This window comes from Vombatus ursinus, unplaced genomic scaffold (assembly GCF_900497805.2).
Source record: "Vombatus ursinus unplaced genomic scaffold, bare-nosed wombat genome assembly UNPS02009975.1, whole genome shotgun sequence".
NCBI lineage: Eukaryota > Metazoa > Chordata > Mammalia > Diprotodontia > Vombatidae > Vombatus > Vombatus ursinus.
The window spans coordinates 5,860,545-5,882,551 of record NW_020949753.1 but is presented as its reverse complement, the minus strand read 5'-3'; the positions used below and the strand labels follow the sequence as shown (position 1 = coordinate 5,882,551).

General features: G+C 37.0%; 1 protein-coding gene across 1 annotated transcript in view; it reads right to left on the bottom strand.

Annotated features, from left to right (window-relative positions):
- MAPK10 (mitogen-activated protein kinase 10) overlaps positions 1-22,007 on the bottom strand; it is a 112,870-nt gene that overhangs the window by 5,931 nt on the left and 84,932 nt on the right. Inside the window, exons 9-12 of the mRNA XM_027853383.1 lie at positions 17,271-17,453; positions 16,585-16,709; positions 11,965-12,028; positions 8,645-8,722 (exon numbers count right to left, since the gene is read on the bottom strand). Coding sequence (XP_027709184.1) covers positions 8,645-8,722; positions 11,965-12,028; positions 16,585-16,709; positions 17,271-17,453 — 450 coding nt within the window. The remainder of the gene's footprint in view (positions 1-8,644; positions 8,723-11,964; positions 12,029-16,584; positions 16,710-17,270; positions 17,454-22,007) is intronic.

Below are 22,007 nucleotides of genomic sequence, written 5' to 3'. Positions count from 1 at the left end.
GCAAGTTTTTAAATGCTCACTATATATGTAATTATTTGTTATATGTTGGCGTACAGAAAAAGTCATTGGTACCATTTTCATTATAGAGTATTATTTGCTGTGATAGTGCACATTTATTGCTTGCTTTGATATTTTAATATTGATGTTGGCACACATTCAATCTCTACAAAAAGTGGAAACTGAAACAGTCAAGTTGTACTGTCATATATTTACATCTGAAACTTAGAGGTCTACTAATATTAGGAATAGACACAGACCTTAAGAATGAGTACATTTTAAGGATATTGCAGAAAAAAGTTAAAGGCTCAAGAGACTGTGCATGTAAAGCAATTAATACTAAGAGAGATGAAACAACTCAGGGAGTTTTTCTAGTCATACTTGAAAATTCTGACCCACAGAACTGATAGAATAAAACTCTTAGAAATATGACTATACCCTCAAAAGCCATTAACCTCATCACAGCCATTAACACTATTTCTTTGAAGTGATTTCTGAGGTCTTCTATCAGATAGAGAAATCCTCTTAGATCTTTCTCTGAATGGTCAGGAATTAGTGAGATCAGAATTCTGTTGGTTGCCCCTTGAGTATATCCCATATCCCACACATCCAATGAGAAAACACCTTCCACTTGCTGTGTTTCAGCTTCAACTTATCCTTCTACTCTTTTGGTATTAGGAAGTCACCAAAGTTAAACACCTCAGGTCCCAGTCTAGAGATTGGCAGAGCTTCTGTGTTATTTGATGTTCACTGGGACCTCTTGGCTCTCTCCTCTTATAAGTATCTGCAGAGTCTACATGGATTTTCAAACTGTTCAAGCCAAGTCAAGTCAAGGAGTGTTTATTAAGTGCCTATTATGTGTGAGGCAATATTCTAAGCACTGAGAATATAAAGAATTGCAAAACCAGTCCCTGCCCTCAGGGTGCTCAAAATCCCAGTTTCTTGCTTGCAGTGTTCTGCTAAAGTTTTGAAAAGGTTTGAATTGGTATCAATCGGTGCTGACATTCCAGTTAGTATTGAAAGGTAGTCATCACTCATAGTGGTGGTCTAAGAACAATGGAAAGATATGAACATGGGTAGGCTAAGAGAGTTTGAACAAAAGAAATAAACGGGCATTATGCCATGGGTTCAAGATGTACTGGATTGTCAGCTTGGCAACCAATGGTTCTCAGTATTGGACTTGCATAGTGGATACTATCATAGTCCTATGTCTGAAGAAGACAAAGAAAAGACTTCTTTCAATTATCTAGCTGGATATTATGTCTGAGTCCATGCCTTAAGGCAGCTTGGGGGCACTCTTTCCAAAAGCCAGTGGAAAAAGTAATTGGAGACATAATCAACCTGGAAACATGTGCATACCTTGATGAAATCATTCTCTCCAGTAAGACAGTACAAGAACAGGAAGAGAGATTGATGAAAGTGTATTAACTGGAGAAAGCTGGTCTAAAGCTGTACATCGATAAGTATCAATTCTGTAGATTTTCTAAGTATGTGAAATATATATATTATATATCACATCCCAACAAAGTGTGAGCATGGATCCACATAAATTATAAATACTTCTTATTCTTACAAAATCTTAGAAACTTAAGAACTCTTCTGGGATTTGGTAGTTAGTATAAATTTGCTAGGAATTTGATGCTATTGCTAAACCACTAAACCCCTTCACTCATACATATATGATTGAAGAGACTCAAAACCAGAGAAGCAGAAAAGACAAAATTGATTTAAAACATACAGAGCATTTTGGAGATATATAGACTAATATAAGAAACCCTTCAAGGCTTTACTCAATTGTCTTACTCAAGCATCAGTATTGGCTTATGCAAACCCAAGCAAGTCTTTTATTCTCCACACAGATGCCAGCCTGGAATGTTTGGGAGCTGCCCAGTACTGAGGGGTGATCATCAAAGACCAATTACAGTCACCAACAGAAGGTTTACTGACAGTGAGACTCATTACCCTATCCACTAACTTGAGTTCTTGGCTTTGAAGTGGGCTATCACTGAAAAGTTCTTGGAGAAAAAAAAATACAAGTATGGACTGACTTATCTGCTGATTTATTTCGACCAGTGCCAAGTTGGATGCTACTTGCCAGAAATGGGTACCAGCATTAGCCAATTACACTACAGGCTTAGGAAGATAAATGTGGATGCAGATGACTCATCGGTAATGTTACCAGACACCAGTAGTGCAATGATACTGGAAGGTGGGAGAGCAATCTGTGACATCCAAGGAGTTAGAATGCAACCAAGTGGAAATACAGCTGAGAGCTTGGGACTTCCACCAGACAGTTTGCCAAAGACACATGTAAACCTTTTTTTTTTCCATTGATCCAATCATCCTTGGTTCTCATTGTGTTCAGATGACTACTGGACCAAGTTATACAAACCACAGAGGCAGGAAGTGATCCAAAAAACCTTAAGTTCTAGGCAGCAGAAGGCACCTTACTGCTAAGATAATGGCAGAAATTATAATTGCAGAATGGAGTACTGTATTATATTGTGGCTGATTCTTACACAGAACAAGTGAACAGCTGGTGCTACACAGAGCTTACCCACCCAATTGCCATGAATATCTTGCATAATGACTTTGGACAGATAGGTCAAGAAGTACCCTAGGGCTGGTTAAAAAAAAAAAAACCAAACTCAACAGATTTTACGGCTATAGCTGTCACCACAAAGTGTGAAACTTGTGTTAGACGTGTACAAAGAAAACCATTGCCAATTCATGCTCCATATTTGGGGAACGTAATAAGTTCCAGAAAGTCTTTGGAATTTGTTTGTATTGACTTTCTATACCTAGAAAGATTTAGAAAAATATAAATAATTTATTAGTGATGACTGGCCGTTTTAAAAAGTCTAAACCTGCTCCTGACCATCCCCAAGGAAACCAAAAGCCTAAACATCTCAACAGACTATTGTTAAACATTCTGGGGCTTCTCACTGGATTCAAACATGTCACATCTGGTATATGCATGCAATAAACCACATTTGCTTAAGGTTAGCCAAGAACTGGAGGCTTGTATTTTGGAACTTCAGATGGTACAACTCCTCAAAAGCAGTAGATCTCTCAGTTGAGAGAACAGCTGAAAGAGGTCTGCCAATAAGCCATAGCTTTTGTACAGAAGATCTCTGGCAGAAACAAAAGACGATATGATTCAAAAGAGTTCTGTTGAGATAGATAGAGTTCTGTTGAGAAACCTCTGCGTTAAAGGGACTCACAAGTTAGCAAAGACATGGAAGCTAACCCATATAATGTTGGTGAGAGACTGGACATCTTGGTTGTTTACAAAACAGCACAGGTGAATGGAGGAGGCTTTATAAAGACTATTCTACACAGCCACATATTGTCTGTAGAAGAGTTAGTTGAATTTTTCAATACGCAAGTGAAGAGAAATGATACTTTCCCCTTACTGAATGCTGAGCAAAAGAGATGGTCCATTGGTTGTACAAAGACAATGTGAGGTCCCCACTGATGGAGACTACATGACCTATTATAAGGCAAGAGGCTTAGACCAGGAGGAACCCCCTTTTCTTGCCCAGAACTGCTACTTTAGAGATTCCTACGGGACAGATACACAGAGCACAAAGCTGGCCCCTGCTGTCAGCCCAGGTGTAGACAAACAAATCCATAATGACCCTGATGGTCAGCCCATGCCATATACTAGCTCAGGTATAGGAATGAAGATATCTGCTAGTGATAAGGAAATTAAATACATTAGACTAATCGCTAGACGAATTTATGATGTTACTAGTGAACCTGACAAATATACATGTATCCAGACAACAATACTAGAAACTGACCATGTGAAGTGTGCTTTGAGTACAACTGCATGTTTATCATAGCAGTGTTAATTGTTTGAGCATGCTTGTTTTTATTTTGCAGTTAAGTCCAACTGACTATATTTTATATTTTGTGCTATGTGCATGCCATAGCAATGTCTGCTAATCTTTTTGTTCATTTTGGGGGTAAACACTAATGCTAATAGGCAAATTATAATAATAACCAGCATTTATTTAGCACTTTAAGATTTGAAAAACTTTTTACACATACCTGGTCTTCACAACACCCTTGTGAAGTAGGTGCTATTATTATCCCCATTTCACAGATCAAGAAACTGAACCTGAGAAGCTGTGATTTCCCAGGATCAGAGAGCTAAGTGTCTGAGGCAAGGACACTGTATATATGTGAACATTCAAATATATACATATAATCATGTGTATGTATAATTACTGATATTACTGTTATTATTATTATAGCTAACTAGCTATTCTTTGCTTTGTTGTTTATTATTTATTGCCATGTACTATGAATATGCATATATTTGCTCTATGCATAAAGCATTTACTAGAAAGCATTTGCCCCATCAAGTTCACTTCCACAAATATAGCATAGCTGATAGGAGATTCACCTCCTAGCTGGCAAGACATGGTGTCTCATCTACCAGAACAATCCAGCGCTGGGCTGGATGGAACCCAAAGGTCATTTCATAGCCATACTCTTGCACCCCAATGACTGAGGTGATAGAGAAGGGAGTGTGCCCTGTGGTGTAGGGAGAAATGCTTTAAAATTTCTGTTCCTGCTATATCTTGTCAATATCTTAATGTTAACTGGTTAAATAATAGTAAGACATTAATCACTAGGTCAGTCTTAGGATGTAGAGGTAATATTGACAGGTACTGGTTAGATGATATTGAAGAAATAACAAGCAAATGATATTGGGTAAAACACACTGGAATGGGAGATTGAACCAACAGCATTAGAAAAATACCCTCAGTCCCTTTTGGTTACCCTCAAAACCCAGAGGAAAAGCAGTAATCTGCTCTGGGCACCCAATTTTCAAGCGAAGGTTTGGAGAGGAATAAAGTCTTCCTAATAGTCTAAATAGGCTACACTAAGTCCAAAGGTTGTTGAATTCAATGATTAGGCAGGAGATTTCATAGAGGGAGATTTCCTCAACAGAGTACTCCTTAGAAAAGGAAAAGAACCACCAGCATGACTTCTACAGCTAGAGGACTGGAGTCAGTTACATCATGGGAGACAGGATATCTGGACCTTGCCAACTCCTGATACAGACATGAGTTACTTAGTATGTGTACAAGGTGAATAAGAGTATTTTCTCAGTCTTCCAATGTGTCTTCACTTTCTGGGAAAAGTCTAATGAGCATTTGAGGAATTTATATTCCTGCATTTGCTCATAGAGTCCAGTAAGTTCTTTGGATAAAAGTGGCCGATACTCATACTGTACATGGAGTACTTGAAGGGGAGTTGGGAACCTATCACCACATTTAGGAAAACCTAGATAGGACCTGGATAGCTAAGTGGTACAGTGGATGGAGAACTGGTCCTGGAGTCAGGAAGACTTAAACTCAAATCTAACCTCACACATTTAATAGTTGTGTGACCCTGGGCAAGTCACTTCACCCTGTTTGCCTCAATTTCCTCATCTGTAAAATGAACTGGAGAAGGAAATGGCAAACCACTCCAGTGTCTTTGCCAAGAAAACCCCAAATGGGGTCACGAAGAATGGGACACGACTGAAAAATGACTGAACAAAGACAGGACCTACACCACAAGCATATTTAAAGATTTTCCTGAAGGACCTCAGGTAGGGACAATGAGAAAAAGAGAAAAACTGGCCATTTGGGGTTAGACTCCTATGACCAAACCTGGTCTCTGCAAGCCTAGAGTTTTGGGGGAAAGGGGAAGGGAGAATGGAGCTTGGACCATAGGTTACAACAGATTCATGATTATGTGGGGCCAAATAGTCAGTACTCCTAAGGTGAACTCATTGAACAAATAGTTATTTAGGAACACAGTTTCAGTGGCCGAAGCCTCTTTTCTCTACTTTGTAGCATCAAGTCAGCAACATAGGAATTTTCATTTTACTTATTAAAATTAATTATAAATTTGGTCAGTTTATCTAGCTACAGATTCTGATCTTGCTCAACTTTACAGAAAAAGGAATACATTTGAAACAAAGCAGTACACTACTTATACAGGTTTCTGAGCTGAAAATTCATAATTATGTTGAAAAATCCATTGTTTTGGGAAGAAATAAATTACTTAAATTATTTTAAAATGTTATTCCATTTGAATGAACTTGATTAAGACACTACAATAAAAAGGGTGTGAGCAAAAAAGGAGCAAATGTCCTATATTAAGTGAGGAATTTTTTTTCATTTTAGGTAGAAACTGTTAAAAACAAATTCTCTTTCTATAATTTGAATTACAATGGGCCATTATCATAAATCAATTCAGAAAACAAGTAGCTATGCTGTCATTTAGAAGTAAATCATTATACAAGTGAAGTCTGATAGTGAGACAAGCACAATTTATTTAGATTGACCTTTTTTCAGAATACACAGTCATTTTATCCATAAATCTCAGAACCATCTCCTACTCTGCAATGGTACATTAATTTTTTTCTAGTGACATTTAAAAACCAGAGCTAAAATCCAGACATAATCTCTATGTCCTCTGGAAGCAATGCTTAACGGGATTAATTTATATCTCTGTGGTCAGAAAAGCATGAGGGAGTAGAAAGAAAATGAATTTTGGGGTCAGAAAACTAAAATTCAAATGTTAGCACTTTCATTTATTATGTGACCATAAGAGTAATTTCTCTTCTCTGGTTCTCACTTTCCTCACTTGTAAAATAATGGCAATGAACCAGGTTGTTGAGAATGGTGGAAAGAACAGGAGCTTGGCGTTAAATCCAGAACCAATGATCCAGAGTCACAGAACTCAGGCCTACTTCACTGGATAAGTCACTAAACCATCCTGGGCTGAATTTCGTTTTTTCAGCTGCTCAATAAGGTGGGTGATGCCAGATGGCTTCTGAGGAACCATTCTAGCTGTGGAACGATGATCTTCTGACTCTGGAGTCAGATAATCTTGGTTCGAATTTTGCCTCTGATGGTATCTGTATGACTGAGCCATTCAGCGAAGAGCCTCTTACTCAAGTCTATTTCCTCAGCTCAAACTAGATGTTGACTAGATGTCCTCTGGGGTCCCTGCCAGCTATATCTATGACCTATGAGTCTGTTATTATGACATCTCTGTTGTCCCTCCTAAATCTAACATCCAAGGACTCTGAGGTTTTGTCACTGACTGTCATTGTTCCCTGACAATCTGGTGTAATCTGGGAAATGGATATTCTTCATCCTTCCCAAGTGGATGGTCAAGCCAGATTTTCCTAAGTGCTTACAAATGTCTTCCAGGAGGCTTTGCAGTGCATCTGGAGCCCCTCCCCCACATGACGAATCCCTCTTCGCCTTGGCCTTCTTCTCCTCTCACATGGTGATGAATACATCTGGAAAGCATACATCTCCCTCCTTGTGACTCAACACTTCATGGCTGGTATAACAATACTCACTTTAAAAAAGTGGTGACTTGAGGAAACATTTGGCCATCCATCCACCATATAACATAGCATTTGACATAAATGTAGTACAGAGGAGGAGTTGGTCCCTCCTTCCTATAGTTGATGTAATCATATAAAATGAGGGACAGATAACAGAACTAATGATGCATCAATATGCTAATAAGGTGCAAAGGTCTATCTATCATAAATTTATGAAATATGAATGAGTTCTGTGATTGAATTGAAAGCACATCTGGCTAAAGATTGGCCATGATTTTGAAGGCCTTTCTAGAAGCTAAGTCTATCGAATCCTAGAGACTGTTCAAAAGTTTGAGAGGGTTTGAGACACAGTTGAGATCCATCCAGCAAGGAGAAGACACAAACTCTATGGAGATATAGACACATTGGAGAACAGAGTTCTAGGAGTGTGACTTCTGATAGCAAGAACACAGCTGATAATGGATTAAAGATAGAACTAGCCTTGATAATAAATAGTCAAACTACAGCTGCGGAGAGGCACAGACCCACCAAGCCCAACCGTGGACCCGAGACACTGTGCCTGGTGGAGAACTGCATGACGACTTGATAAGAAAAGATATTGGGGCCCGGTAGATATTAGGGCATGTTATCTCAATCATGTGTGTCCCACCATCACCATACTCTGAACTTATGATCATTTATCCCATAGATGCTGTATTTTGGGAAGAGGGCTTCCCAGGTTATTGCAGAAAGGAGAGTGTGAAGTTTTTTGTGGATACTAATCTTACTATGCCTTTTGAGAAAATACTTTTGCTTTGGGAAAAAAATGTGTCTATTGGCAAAATGTAAGCTCACTGGGAGGGGCTTATGAGCAATAATTTCAGGAGTACGGACCTACCTACCTAAACTAGGTAGTAGTCACCCCTCTGGGGACCTAAACCTACGACCTGTGAGTGCTGAATGGGGGAGGCAGTTCAGAGAAGTTGTTACATGAATAATCATAGCACAATTCTATTTTAATTATATATAAAATATACATTCTATATAACACATGTAATATATAATATTATTTTAGAGAGGTAGTATGTGACCTTGAAAGGTTTTTAAATGCCTATTCAAATTGTTGCTTTTTTAAACATTAGAACCCAAAGGAAAAAACAAACATCGCATTAAAATAATTATGAGGGCACCATCATCATGAGTCCAGTTAGTTATGGTGCTATGAATCTTATTTTTCACAAGTACTTGCCAATGGTAGACAACATACAAAACAATTAATTATACACTGGGCCTGAGTACCTGAAGGAGAAGGTTGTCCTTTTACTACTCCATTTTTAGTCTTTTCTTCAGAATTCATTACTTCCTTATAGATCAGCTCTGCAAGAAATAATTGTCAGGGTAATTGCTCTTTGGTTCAGGCTTCAGAGAAATTCATTATTCAATGACAAATGACATTTGTGATGTGATGGGGTAAAATGAAAATTGAACAGCATTTCTTTTTGTCCTATTTCATCACTTTCTTCCTATACTTTATCAGGCCTGCTGAGCTTATTTATTCTGGTACATAAATATCTCTTTGAGTTCAATCCTTGACCTTTTGCTTTTCAGCATTAACTCACTCACTCAGCTTATTCACCGAATTATTATTTATTGAGAGTCTATTATGTGCAAGGCACTTAACCTGGTGATTTGTGGCTAATATTAAGAATAATCTATGATTCCTCACCTCAAGGAGCTTACAGGGAGGAAAAATAAGACAAATACACTAATAATACTTTGTGGTTTCTTCAGTTTTAATACTTCCACTGCCAATATAAATTCAAAACCTTTCATATCCTCTCATCCTGAGTAAATCTTAATTTATATAACTCTTCCATATTTTCACATAAATACTCCACAGAGACTTACCTAGCAAAATAATGCAAAGAAGAAGGTTTAAATGTTATGGGCCTTCATAAGGAAGAGGAGAGTGCATATATTTGGGGTATAGGGAATATACCCATGAAGACAGAAGCATATTATCTGATCCATAGAGGCTGTAGAGGATGGACCAGATGACCTCTGAGTTTTTTTGAATTCTGAAATTCTGTGTTCAGCAACTGCAGATAGTAGATATTGGCACAGGGCAGAAAGCTATCTTCTTCTATGAAGAGAAAAGCATCATAATTTCAATATCCATGTGTTCTCCCAAACTCCATCTCTGACCTCACCTTCTCTTTATCTCAATTAGTCAGTCAACACATTTCCAGCTGTCTACAGAATACCTCCATTTAAGTCTTGACAACATTTGAAACAACAAAAACTTAATTCCCGAATGGATACCAAATTTGCCCATTACTGCAGTTATTACTTCTCTCTCTATTTGCTCTATCTAATTGTTCACCTATTCTTGCCAATTCTACATTTCCATAATCATCTCTGTTTATAGACCATCTTATTTCTAGTTTCTTCCCATCTTATTTTTCCCATTATTCCCATCCTAAATTCATCTGCTAAGATGATCTTTCAAAGTAAAAGAACATTCTATTTCTTTCCTGGTGTTCTTCATTAGTAGGAAAGAGAGGGTAGGGGGTCTCTCAGAGTTCAATGTTCAGCTACAAATCTGGATGGACCAGTGTGCAGTCAGGTTTTATCAGTAACTTCTCACTTCTCAGCAATCTAATCAGCTAAAGAGGCTTCTCCAAACTCTCTTTTGCTCCTGATGAACAAACACAGATGAGCAGTTCTCTTCTTTCCTCTCTGTCTGCCCACTAGACACTACTTTCTTGAGAAAACAGAGATAAAGTGATCTCCCTTGAACTTGACAATATGACTTAAAAGGAGGCATACAAACTCAGAGGAAAATTGGACAATGAGATGGAGTTCTCAGGCAAACCAATCCCGTACAGGCTTGCTTTCTACAGAGTTCTACTTTGCAGAAAACACATTTATGAGGAACCTATATATATCTCATCAAATCAGATGTAACCTCTTCAGCTTTTTCAGCTACATCCAACTGATCCATATATCTATGCATCTGCATTTCTTCATACTCTTAAACAAGCTCCTAGGCAATAGTATTTAAAAGAAAATGGGAGATATTTGAATTCTATCAACTTATAAGAACTCATAAGGTGCTTAACTCATTCATGACTACGTAGTCCTCAACCTATTAACCAATCCTACCAAATTAACAATGTTTGAATTAGGTAATCAAAAAGTTGAGTTAAATTTTTAATTAAAATTTACTAATTCTTGATTTATGTGGGCTCTTGCCATAGACCACATTCTATTCAGACCCTAGATGCATCTTTTTGATTGGATAAAAGTAGTTTTAATCTAAGATTCCTCTTCAAAATGAATTTCTCCACCACATATCACTTATGATTACATGTGCATATAAACTCCTCCATCTGGCATTTAGCACTTTTTACAATCTGGCCCTTTCCTACCTTTTTTTTTTTTAAAAGCCAGCATAAAGCATTTTATTTATAGCAATAATAAAACTTGAAACTCATGTGGTGGAGACAGAGTGGGTGGTGGAACTTTCTCTTACCAAATCTCTATACAGGACAGCAAAAGAAGAGCAGGGTAGGGAAAAAGGAAGGTGAAAGTAGGGAAAGAAATATCAGCAGTGGGGGAATTTAACACCAAAAATAGGAGATGTTGAAAGCTGTGATGACCACATCAGATTTTTGTTTATTTATTATCTATTTATTTATTTTGTAGAGAGCACAATATTAGTTGTGATGATGACTGGGCTTTAATTGTGTTGAAATTTTGTACAATTTAACAATCAATTCAAGTTTTTAGAATTTGGGTAGTTGAAGAGTTTTGATGGGTCCTGGAGACTGAAAAAGTTCTCCAAATTCATTAGAAACTACAATATGGGAGAAAAAAAAAGAACACAAGATGGCATTCCATAGCCCAATTCCAAGCTTTTTTACTGGCTGTACCCTTGCCTGGAATGTTCTCCTTCCTTATCTCCAGTCCTTGGCTTCCTTCAAGACTCAGCTCAACCTTCTTAGGAGACCTTTCCTGTCCCCAGATCTCCACTGTATAAACTTCATGTGTACCTACTTGTTTGCATGTTATATCCTCCACTGCAATGTAAGCTCCTTGAGGGCAGCAACTTTTCCTTTGCTTTGTATCCCCAGCACTTAGCACAGTGCCCAGAATAGAGTAGCAAATGTTTGTTGACTAACAACTGACTGATTGCACTTGGCTTGCATTCCCTTGGCACCCCTACTTCAAAAAGACCTGAGATTTCTTCAAGGCTTAGGTCAAGTTCTGGCCACTTCCAAAATAACTTGTCTTTATTCCTCTATTTTGTGAGCTCCTTGAGGGAAGGGACGGCTATTTATTTTGTCACAGTGCCTTGCATATGGTAGGTAATTAATCAATATTTTCTTCCTCTTGTTGTATCGTGTTCTTCCCTACAGAAGGGCAACATTAATATTAGAATGTAAGGACTGCTGAAGATTTATTGGATAGTATTAGAGAATTTCAATGCTAATTACTGTTATATCAAGCAGGAAATGTTTCAATGTATCCTCTGAGTTTTTAGAGACATCACATTCTGATTTTTCATGAAACAACAACAAAAAAAGACTTTTACTTTACTTTGTCAATATATTTACCTTTCCATTCTTCAATGGTATGTTCCCTTTCATCCAGCTGTTTATCATATATCTGTGGAGGAGGCTATAGAATAGAAATAAATATAAGTACTTTCCTAACAACAACAATATGCACACATGACATAAAATAATATACAATGTAGGATTTTTCCATTTATTTCCATACCTTGGTACAGAATAGAATGAACATAATATGGATACTGATGCCTACTGTTCTATTCAGAACCTCTAATTTCACTTAGAGCACAGAATCAAAGTGTAAAATATCTTAAAGATACAACAAAGATATACTTAATCCTGCCTTACAGTAATTAGGGTAGAAGTCAGTAAAAAAAATAAAAGAAGTTGTGCTGGGAATTAACACACAAGATTAAGATGTTGGGGGAGGGGAGATGGACTCAGCCTTCTGTCTGGAGATTTTCCCCAAAACTTAAGTTTAGGAAGAGTCCCTTTGATTCTTAAGCCAACAAGAAATCGGTTGAGTGACACACTTGGTTCCTCATGTGAGCCCTTGCTTAGTTTATTATCAGCCAATGATTGTTAGGTGCTTAGTGTTGTGTTGAAGGTTAAATGGGAGACAATAAGATTTAATGGACAGGGAGCTGACCTTCTTAGGAAGACCTGGGTTCTAGGCCCACTTCTGGATATGTTCCCTAGAGCAAGTCAGTTGACTTCCCATTTCACCAAACAACTAAAACTATAAGTTATAGAGGAGTTGCTAGTCTATATTGCTAGAATATTTCTTCATGAAGAAGATACCTAGCCCAATGACATCACATATTGTGATCCCCCCCAAATAAAAATCTCAGAACTAGATACAATCTCAGACATTATTTTCAAAAGTACGACTACTATATAAGGCACTCAATGATTTTCCTGAACTTTAGAGGACCAAAATAATATCTGACCAGGCTTTTAAGAAGTACCCTTTACACATCTGAGAAATATGTACCACTAAAAATAGTAAAGTGCTATTTGCAAATTCATAAGACATTCAAATCTAGTCTTGACTGGCATGATGAGACACTCATTTTGGACTGGATTCAAAGTAATATGCTTAGGTGATAAGAAATTTATAGAACTCACTGTCTGACAAAAACTGCTGGGAAAATTGGAAAGTAGCCTGGCACAAACCAGGCATAGACCAACGTCTCTCACCATTTACCAAAATAAAGTCAAAATGGGTACATGATTCAGCCATAAAGGGTGATATAAGCAAATTAATGTATATCTATATTACAAGTAATTTCTTCCATGCCACATTAATAAAATGTAGGGGAAGAATTCATGACCAAGCAATGGAAAGAGAGGTTCATGGGAGGTAAAATGGAAAATTTTGGTTATGTAAAATTGAAAAGTTTTTGCATGAACAAAACCAATGCAGCTAAAATAAAAAGAGAAGCAAGAAACTGGGAAAATATCTTTGTGGCAAATTTCTCTGATAAAGGTCTTACTTCTCAAATATGTAAAGAACTAAGCCAAATTGGTAAGAACAAGACCATTCCCCAGTTTATAAATGGTCCAGGAATATGAAGAGGCAGTTTTCAGAGGAAGAAATCAAAGCTATCAATAGTCATATAAAAATGCTCTAAATCACAACTAATTAGAGAAATGTAAATTAAGACAACTTTAGTATATAAAATTATATTAATTCCTTGTGGTTGAGCCATGTTATTATATAAAAATATCATAAAAACATAAATTAAATTACAGATTTTAGTACTATGCCAATCAAACTACCAAAAGATTGCTTTATAGAATGAGACAAAATAATAAAAATTAATCAGAAGGAACAAAAGGTCAAGAATATCAACTGAATTAATGAAAAACAAAATTGGGAGGAAGGGGGCCCAGCAGTATCAGATCCCAAACTATACCTCAAGTAGTAATCATCTAAAGTATTTGGTACTGGTTTAAAAACAGAATAGATTTGGCATGCAAGACCCAGAAGCAATTGAACATGGCAGCATACTTTGTGAGAAAACCTAAAGGATACATGCTACTCAGGGTAAGGACTCACTATTTGACAAAATGCTGGGAAAACTGGAAAATATCTGGGAGAAATTGGACTTAGATTCTTATCTCATATGATTTAATAAAATTTTCAAATGGATACATGTGCTAAATATTAAAAGTCCTATCATAAATTAGCAAAGAAGGGAAGGAGACACCTTTCATAACTGTGTACAGGAGAATTCTTAACTAAACAAGTGATAAAGATAATCATAAAACTTAAAATTGATCATTTTACTTAAACCTAAATAACTTAAACCATTTCAAATCCATTTATCAATTTCTTTTCTTAAAAGTTATTTTAAAGTCCTATTTTTATACGGGACCAGAGATCAAATTGTTTCAAATTTATTTTTGATTCTGAGGTGTTCTGTTCCTGCCAACAGGTTCTGCTGCAAGTGTTTATGAGAAATGTTGTTAAATCTGGGAAATATATATTCTTTACCAGAATAAAATTATAAAAATACAAGTGGAAGTAAGACTGGGGTGGGATAAAGCCCATCCATTTGTTCCTCTGGCAGGCTTGTTTCTTTCAGTACACCTACTGCTGGAGCAAGCACCTATGATTAAAAAAAACACACTCACATCTTCCAGTCTATTCATTTAGAAGTCATTTTTCCTGGTCTAAAGTGTGAAAGACACTGGCTACCATCTTGATCATGTTGCTGCCGTGAGATGAGGGCCATCTCTCCTTCTCTCTCCTTGTTTTCCTTCAGAGTCTCCAAACTCTGAGGCTTCCGTCTGTTCCCCCAACTCCACCCCTCATCTGATGATTGACTGTGTCAGTTTTCTCTCTAATTAAACTGAAAAGAAGTATAAATCCCAGGGGGTTTTGTGGTCAGCCAACCTTTTGTTGTTGAATATACACATGCACACACATGTATTTTTACATAGCTATATTAATTAGAAAAGTTTTTATCCTTTTCTTATCCTCCTTGCATTAGAAGTTTCTTTCTTGGGGCAGCAAAGGTAGCACAGTAGATAGCACATAGGCCCTGGGTTCAAATGCGGCCTCAGCTGTGTCACCCTGGGCAAGTCACTTAACTCCACTGCCTCGCAAAAAAAAAAAAGTGTCTTCCCCTTCCCCCATAGAATCTAATTTAATATTTCACATGTAGAATATCAAGGAAGGCACATCTATAATGCCTTTGATCTCTCAGCTGAGAAAAGAACACAAAGGCCATTCTCTTGGCACTTGCCAGATAATCAATGTGCATATATCCCAATGTGTCTTTTGCTTTTTGCTTTCACCCCTAAAATCAGACTAGCTGGTATCCCCCTCCTTTTATAATAAGCTTATGGATCCAGACAGCCTGGCATCATAGATGAGACTCTTTATGTCCTCTTTGTTAGCCAACCTTGGTTAAATCAGGGAACAGTCCACTCTGTAGCCCTCAACCAATTACTTCATGTAGAGACCCCAAAGGATAGATTCAGAACAAAACCAGCAGACAGGACCCTGCTCCAACAATCACTGTCCTAGAACTCCCAAGCAGGAGGGAGGGTCTTTAACAAGTGAGAGATGGGAAGCCAACCTTGAGCTGCCCGCTGCCAAATCATGACAATCTGGTCACAGATTTGGAAGACCACAGTAATTCATTCCCATCTCTAGCTAGTGGTAAAAATATCTTTTAATAAAGCTCTTTTGAACACCCAGGTCATATGTATTTTGCCTCCTTCTAAATGCAGAGCTGCTACATAATTAATCACTAATCAGGAGAAGCATTTGCTGCCAAATGAAGGAAATGAAATGAGTGGGGGAAAAGGATCATCTCCTCCTCATTTCCAAAGTCTTCAAACACAGGACACTTTCATTCCACTGCTACAGTGAGTAGACCTAATTTATTCAACTACCAGTATCAGTCCTTGCTGTCCTGTTTATAAAACCATTCTTGTCCCCTTGTAACATAGATTTATTCAAAGTCATATATTTATATAACCAATTGACATTAGGCAAAGTTAGCTTCTATTAATGAACTGATACCATGCAATATTATCAATTAGTGTTGAGAGAAATAATTAAATATATTACGGAAAACAATAATATTCAGTTTACTATGATATTCAAGCTAATTTAAATGGAAAAAAATCCTCCCTCTCCCTCATACCTGCCACAAAGTAATATATCATTTGAATACGGTTTCCTGGCAACACAAATCTTCACTAGCTAATGACGAAAGCAATGGGGGTTATAATGCACCAATGTTGTGAGTTACTGGTGTGGTTGTCAGAATGTACTTCTAAATGAAATGGTAACAAAGCAACCCAATCTATGTGTTGTTTTCTCCCCTGCTAAAAGTAGCAGCAGGAATAATATCATTGGCTTAAATATACACAGGAAGAGACCAGAGATTTTGTACACTATGTTTCTTGGAATAAAGCACCTTCTACCTCAAAAAACCATGACGTGAGGAACACAGAGAACACAAAACAACTTTGTTAGAGTTAGAGAAAAGATAACAAAACATTAACTGGATTAAAGAAACAGGGGTGGGAAAGGAATCTAGTTTGTTTCGTTTGGCCTGCGGTTGCTTTCTAATTTTCATAGCCTGGTAAAACATGGCTATGTTCCATCTGTAGATGGGAAATGAGAAAACTGTGCCTTACCGCCTCTACTTCTGCTGGATCGTACCAGACGTTGATGTACGGATGCTGTAAGGCATCATCCACTGATATCCTTTTGGCTGGATCAATCACTAGCATCTTTGACAAAAGGTCCCTGGCTTGGCTGGCTGAAATGACAAAAATAAAGCAAAATTCTAAGTGACTAGATGGAGAGAAGGTAGTTCAAGGGGAGAGAAGAAAAATATTTACTGGTGTGGACCAAATATGAATCTTCATTTCAAACACTGATTAAAGTTTTTTACCTTCTAGAAAACCAAATGAATTTGCTACAGTACTATATGACATGGTTGTTCTGAAGCTCAAATAACATAATCTATGCAAAATGCTTTGTAACCTTATTATACAAATGTCAGTCATCACAAAAGAGAAAGGGATGGAAAGTACGAGCTCAGAATGGCAGATAAAAAGAACACTTATTGATTCATTGAAGGCTCATTTTCACCTCCTAAAGTTAAACATGAACAAGTCATACATTCTGAATATCAAATAAAAGAAGTAATTTTATTTCATATCACTTAGAATTTATTTCCTTTCCTTCATGCATGGCCCAAAGATGATGCTCACGGCTCCATCCCTCATGTGGAAAATATAAAGAAAAGACCATTCCAACCAAGAGCTGGTCATTAATTCCTTCACATTTTGGCATAAACAGCCTTTGCTTAACTTACCTTTAAGTTTATTGTGCTCGGAGTCAGCAGGGAAGAGGGAATCTGGAAAAAGCTTGGGGAAAGTAAGCCCTGCATACTTGGGCCGATTCTCCACGTAATTTCTTACTGTGGGTTGCAATTTCTTCATGAATTCTGGGCATGGCGTTCCTAGTTGCTCGATTACTTTGTTCCATTGATCAATATCTGAGGATCAAACAGTTAAGGGAAAAAAAGTATACTCTACTAGCTATTGCTACCTCACAATGTGACTAGTTATTTCTCATTATCCTCAATCACTGTAACAAAAATTTTCAAGCAATGAATTCCTATGGAAATTTTCATCTCTGATGACAATTATCTCTTAGACTCTGCCCTGATGACTGCATTAAACATTTTAAACTTCCCTCCCTCATCCCAAAAACAAAATACCATGTATACAAAGGATAATTGGGTGACCACAGGGTAATGGAATCAGATACCTGGAGAATGGTTTTTATATTACTGTTCTTTCATTCTTTGTATAATTTGGTATTTATTTATTAATGGATAAGAGATGGGATAGTGGCTAGAGAGGTAGCCTAGAATCTGGGAGGATCTGGGTTCAACTTTGACCTTTGACACATATTGTCTGTGCGGCTGTGAGTAAATCATTTAACCTTTCTGAATTCTAGAAACTCTAAGTGCAAGAGAGATCGTTTATTTGCATAGGTAGAGGGATTTTCCTCACATGAGAGTTCCTGAAGCTTGTAGCACAGTGCCTAGCATGCAGTAGGCACTACACAAATGCTTATTCCCTCCCTTCCCCATACCAATGAAATCACAGATGTGGTCCTTATCTTATCTGTGTACATGTCCTATGCAAGAATATAAGCTCTTTGAGACCAATCCCTGCCAGTTTTGTTTGTTTTCATATCCCCAATGACTAGCGTAGTTCCTTCCACATAGAAATATTTAATCAGAGTTAAATTAATTGCTTTTTTCCTAGTGAAAAACTGACTTAGAAGGGGAAATGGTATATGAATGGCAGTCACATAACCAGGAGATTTAGAACCCTGGGATGAGCATGTTTTTCCACTAAGAATCCACAATTATTATGTTTAAGACAAGAAGTTTTATTTTAAATATTACTTTTTCCATGTTTGGCATAAATTACCTTTCCCCTTCTCTCCACTCTATGAAATGAAAAAAATTTCATTTTCATTTATTTCTGTGACATAATCTATGTGTGACTTGTATCACTCCGTGGACATGAATTCAGATTTGGCTATGTCTACATCATCAATTTGATAGTGACTGTGAAGCATTGGTAAATGTGCACTCTGCAAAAATTGAGGAAAGCAGTTATGGACCAAAAGACCTGAGGGGTCTCTATCAGGCAATTGTTCAATATTTCATATGATTTATTATGATAACATTGAGTTGACTAATTTGGTATCAAGGATGCCAAGAAGGATGTTAAATTCTATTATGGTTCAATCTATCATCTTGAAAGAAAATGGAATCAGTTAATTTTTGAAACATCTATTGATCTTGAGAGGTAACATGTCACAGTATATAACAAGCTGACCTCAAAGTGAAGACCTGGGTTCAGTTCCCACTTTAGACGCATTGAGGTTGTGTGGCCCCAGGCAAATCGTTTAGCTTCTCACCTACTCTAGGCAATTCTCTAATGTTGCAGAAAACGTGAGAATTAATTCCTACAGCAAAGACATCACAAGGAGTCCTCCTCACACACTGCACAGTCTACTTGATGTGATTTTACTACTGGTACCAACTCTCATCTCAACCTCTGTACTGGCTGTCATCCACGCCTAGAACATTTTCCACATCTTTCTTCCTTTTTTTCTTTCTACTTACTCCCTCTCAGTTCTTTTTCCCCTACACCTTTTAGTTTCCCTAGCTTCCTTCATGATACAACTCAAATTGTGCTCCTTGCAAAAGGCCTTTCTTGTCTTCCCCTCCAGTTACTACTGCCTTCTCCTTTAAAATGAACTTCTACCTATTTTATATATATATACACATATATACATATATATACACACATACACACAAACACACATATGTGTGTGTGTATATATATATATATATATATATAAACTTATATATAGCTAGTTATTTCTTTTTCTCTAGTAAGTAATACCTTAAATTTCTAAAATCATAGCATTTGGATGAAAAGAACTAGCCTCCTAATGATACAAATGCATTACATTATAAATATCTTTCCAAAAATCACCACCACTTCTATGCAATATTATCTGTAAAATTTTTCAAAATTCACAAGGCATTCTGATATAAATATGCACAAACCCAAAACAATATCATGGACTTAATGCAATGTGATATGAAATGAAACTTATTGCCAGTCAAACAGCAATAATTCAGTTGAATGCATCTCTAAATTATTTTACATGGAAAAGCTATCCTTTCATCTTCCAATTTGGGCTTTCTATACTGGCTGCATTCAGAAACCAAGTGTAGAGTAGTTATCACTTTTGTTTTTATTGCTACAAAGGTAGGACACTAGAATTTACCATGCAGAACACAGATAACTATGCTATGAATTCCCCATTTAATTTATTAAAGTCAATATACATCTGAATTTTAAATTGCTCAATTTAAAAGCTGGCTACATAATTATAACTACTTTTCTACATCCACAAGAGTACTAGAATCTGAAATTAAGTTTAGAAATCATGAGAAAGCTCAAAACAAACTCCAGCTTCATGAAGAATTAAGCATCTCTGCAACTGGGATTTACAGTCTTTTTTTTTAAAAAACAAGCACTTATTAAGGCACTGTTGTAAGTGTTTTACAAATTTTATTTCATTTTATACTCACAACAGCCCTGGAAGGTAGGTGCTATTATTAACCCCGTTTTACAGAGGAGGCATCTGAGACAGGCAGAGGTTAAGTGACTTGCCCAGGGTCCCACAGCCAGTAAGTATCTGGGGCTGGATTTGAACTCAGGTCTTCCTGGCTCCTTGTCCAGTACTCCATCCAATATGCTACCTATATACCTCTACAAGCATGGCAAACTTCCTACCTTCCTCTTATCTCATTTTCTGCAATACTTTCTGAAATCCAGGGCTTTCCTTTGGGCCAGTACTGGAGATTCTGATAGTTGGCAAAGATGAAGATCTTATATATTCCTAATTTAAGTGAAAAATCACTGTCTACCTAGTTCTTGATATGTTATATCCCCAGCACTTAGCACATGGTAGGCCCTTTATAAATGTTTATAAACTGACTGACACAGTGATAGAAATGACAGTTATATCACTGTTCTGGGTCTACATATAGTTCAAGTAAATATTAGTTTAATAGGAATTTTCTTAAGTCGTGTTTCAGAAACTCAGAAATTCAAAGCATTTGCTGTTTTTCACCCTCTTGAAGAAAAACTAATTCCACAGGCCTGTCAATCATTTTGGAGCAGCTAGGTAGTGCAGTGGATAGAGCTCTGGGCCTGGAGTCAGAAAGATCTGAGTTCAAATCTGGCCTTAGACACTTACTAGCTATCTGACCCTGGCAGAGTCACTTAACCTTGTTTGCCTCAGTTTCCTCACCTGTAAAATGAACTTGAGGAGGAAATAGCAAACCACTCCAGTATCTTTGCCAAGAAAACCCCAAATGGAGTCACCAAGAGTTGCACATGACTGAAATGACTGAACAAATCAGTCATTTCCCTAACCCATCAGGAAATAGTAATGAAAAGAGGAACAATAATGTAAAGGGAAACACAACTGAAGGACCCCAAATCTTTATCAATGCAGTGATTAATTTTCACTTCAGAAAGCTGATTGAGTACAATCCCTATCTCCTCAGGCAGATAATGGACTCTAGGTTCAGGATGAGGCATACATTTTCAGACACTGCTGGTGTGTTGATTTGTTTTGCTTAACAGTGCTTAATTGTGATAAAAGTGGAATGTCTATTGGTATGTGGAAGGAAGTCATTTACAAGTTACAGTGATGTAAAACAATATTCTTTTTAACTTCTTAAAAGAAAGAAATACTATCTAGTTAATGCATCCTTGGGGAGCCATTTAAAACCTGGTCCACCTTACCAGCAGCTTTGTGAATTTTAAGAGTAATATTCCATAAAATTGAGAACAGCACCCAAAGATCTACACTGGAGAGTGTACATTTGAAGGGCACACAAAAAATTATTAACATCTCATTCAAGGAAGTAATCAATCATTTTAAAAATTATATGTGCTTCCTAAAGAATGGAAATTTCAACAGAAAAGTTCTAGTTGCAAAGCTTAGTAAGGAACATGATATTCGGGTTGTTTTTTAAGTAAACAGTAGCAGTCTACTCAAGTGGTTGGTGGGAATTGCTTAGAACAAGTCTCCTAGATATCGAAAACAGTTCCACTGAACAAGATCTGTCAGCCCTGGCAAAAGGCACAATGAACTTTATTCACTGAAAATACAAATTGAAAGCACAGCAAAAAGTACTATTATACTGGGCAAAACTTAAACCTTTTTATTATGTAATAGCTGAGATACTTTCCCACTGATCCTGAGAGATAAATGAGCACAGTTTCTCTCTAGATGATGGATAATTTGACAGTGCTAAGCTAGGGTAAAGAGAAGTTAGTAACTCAGTTTTTAACTGTTAAGGATGCAGAAAAATTGTCAAGAATTGAAATGAAGGTGGGAAAGGATGCAAAATGATCAATGCTTTTCTTGAAAAGAGTAATAATAACCAAAGGAAAAACTAGACTGCTCATGTTTACTGAAAACTGGCTTAAAGTTA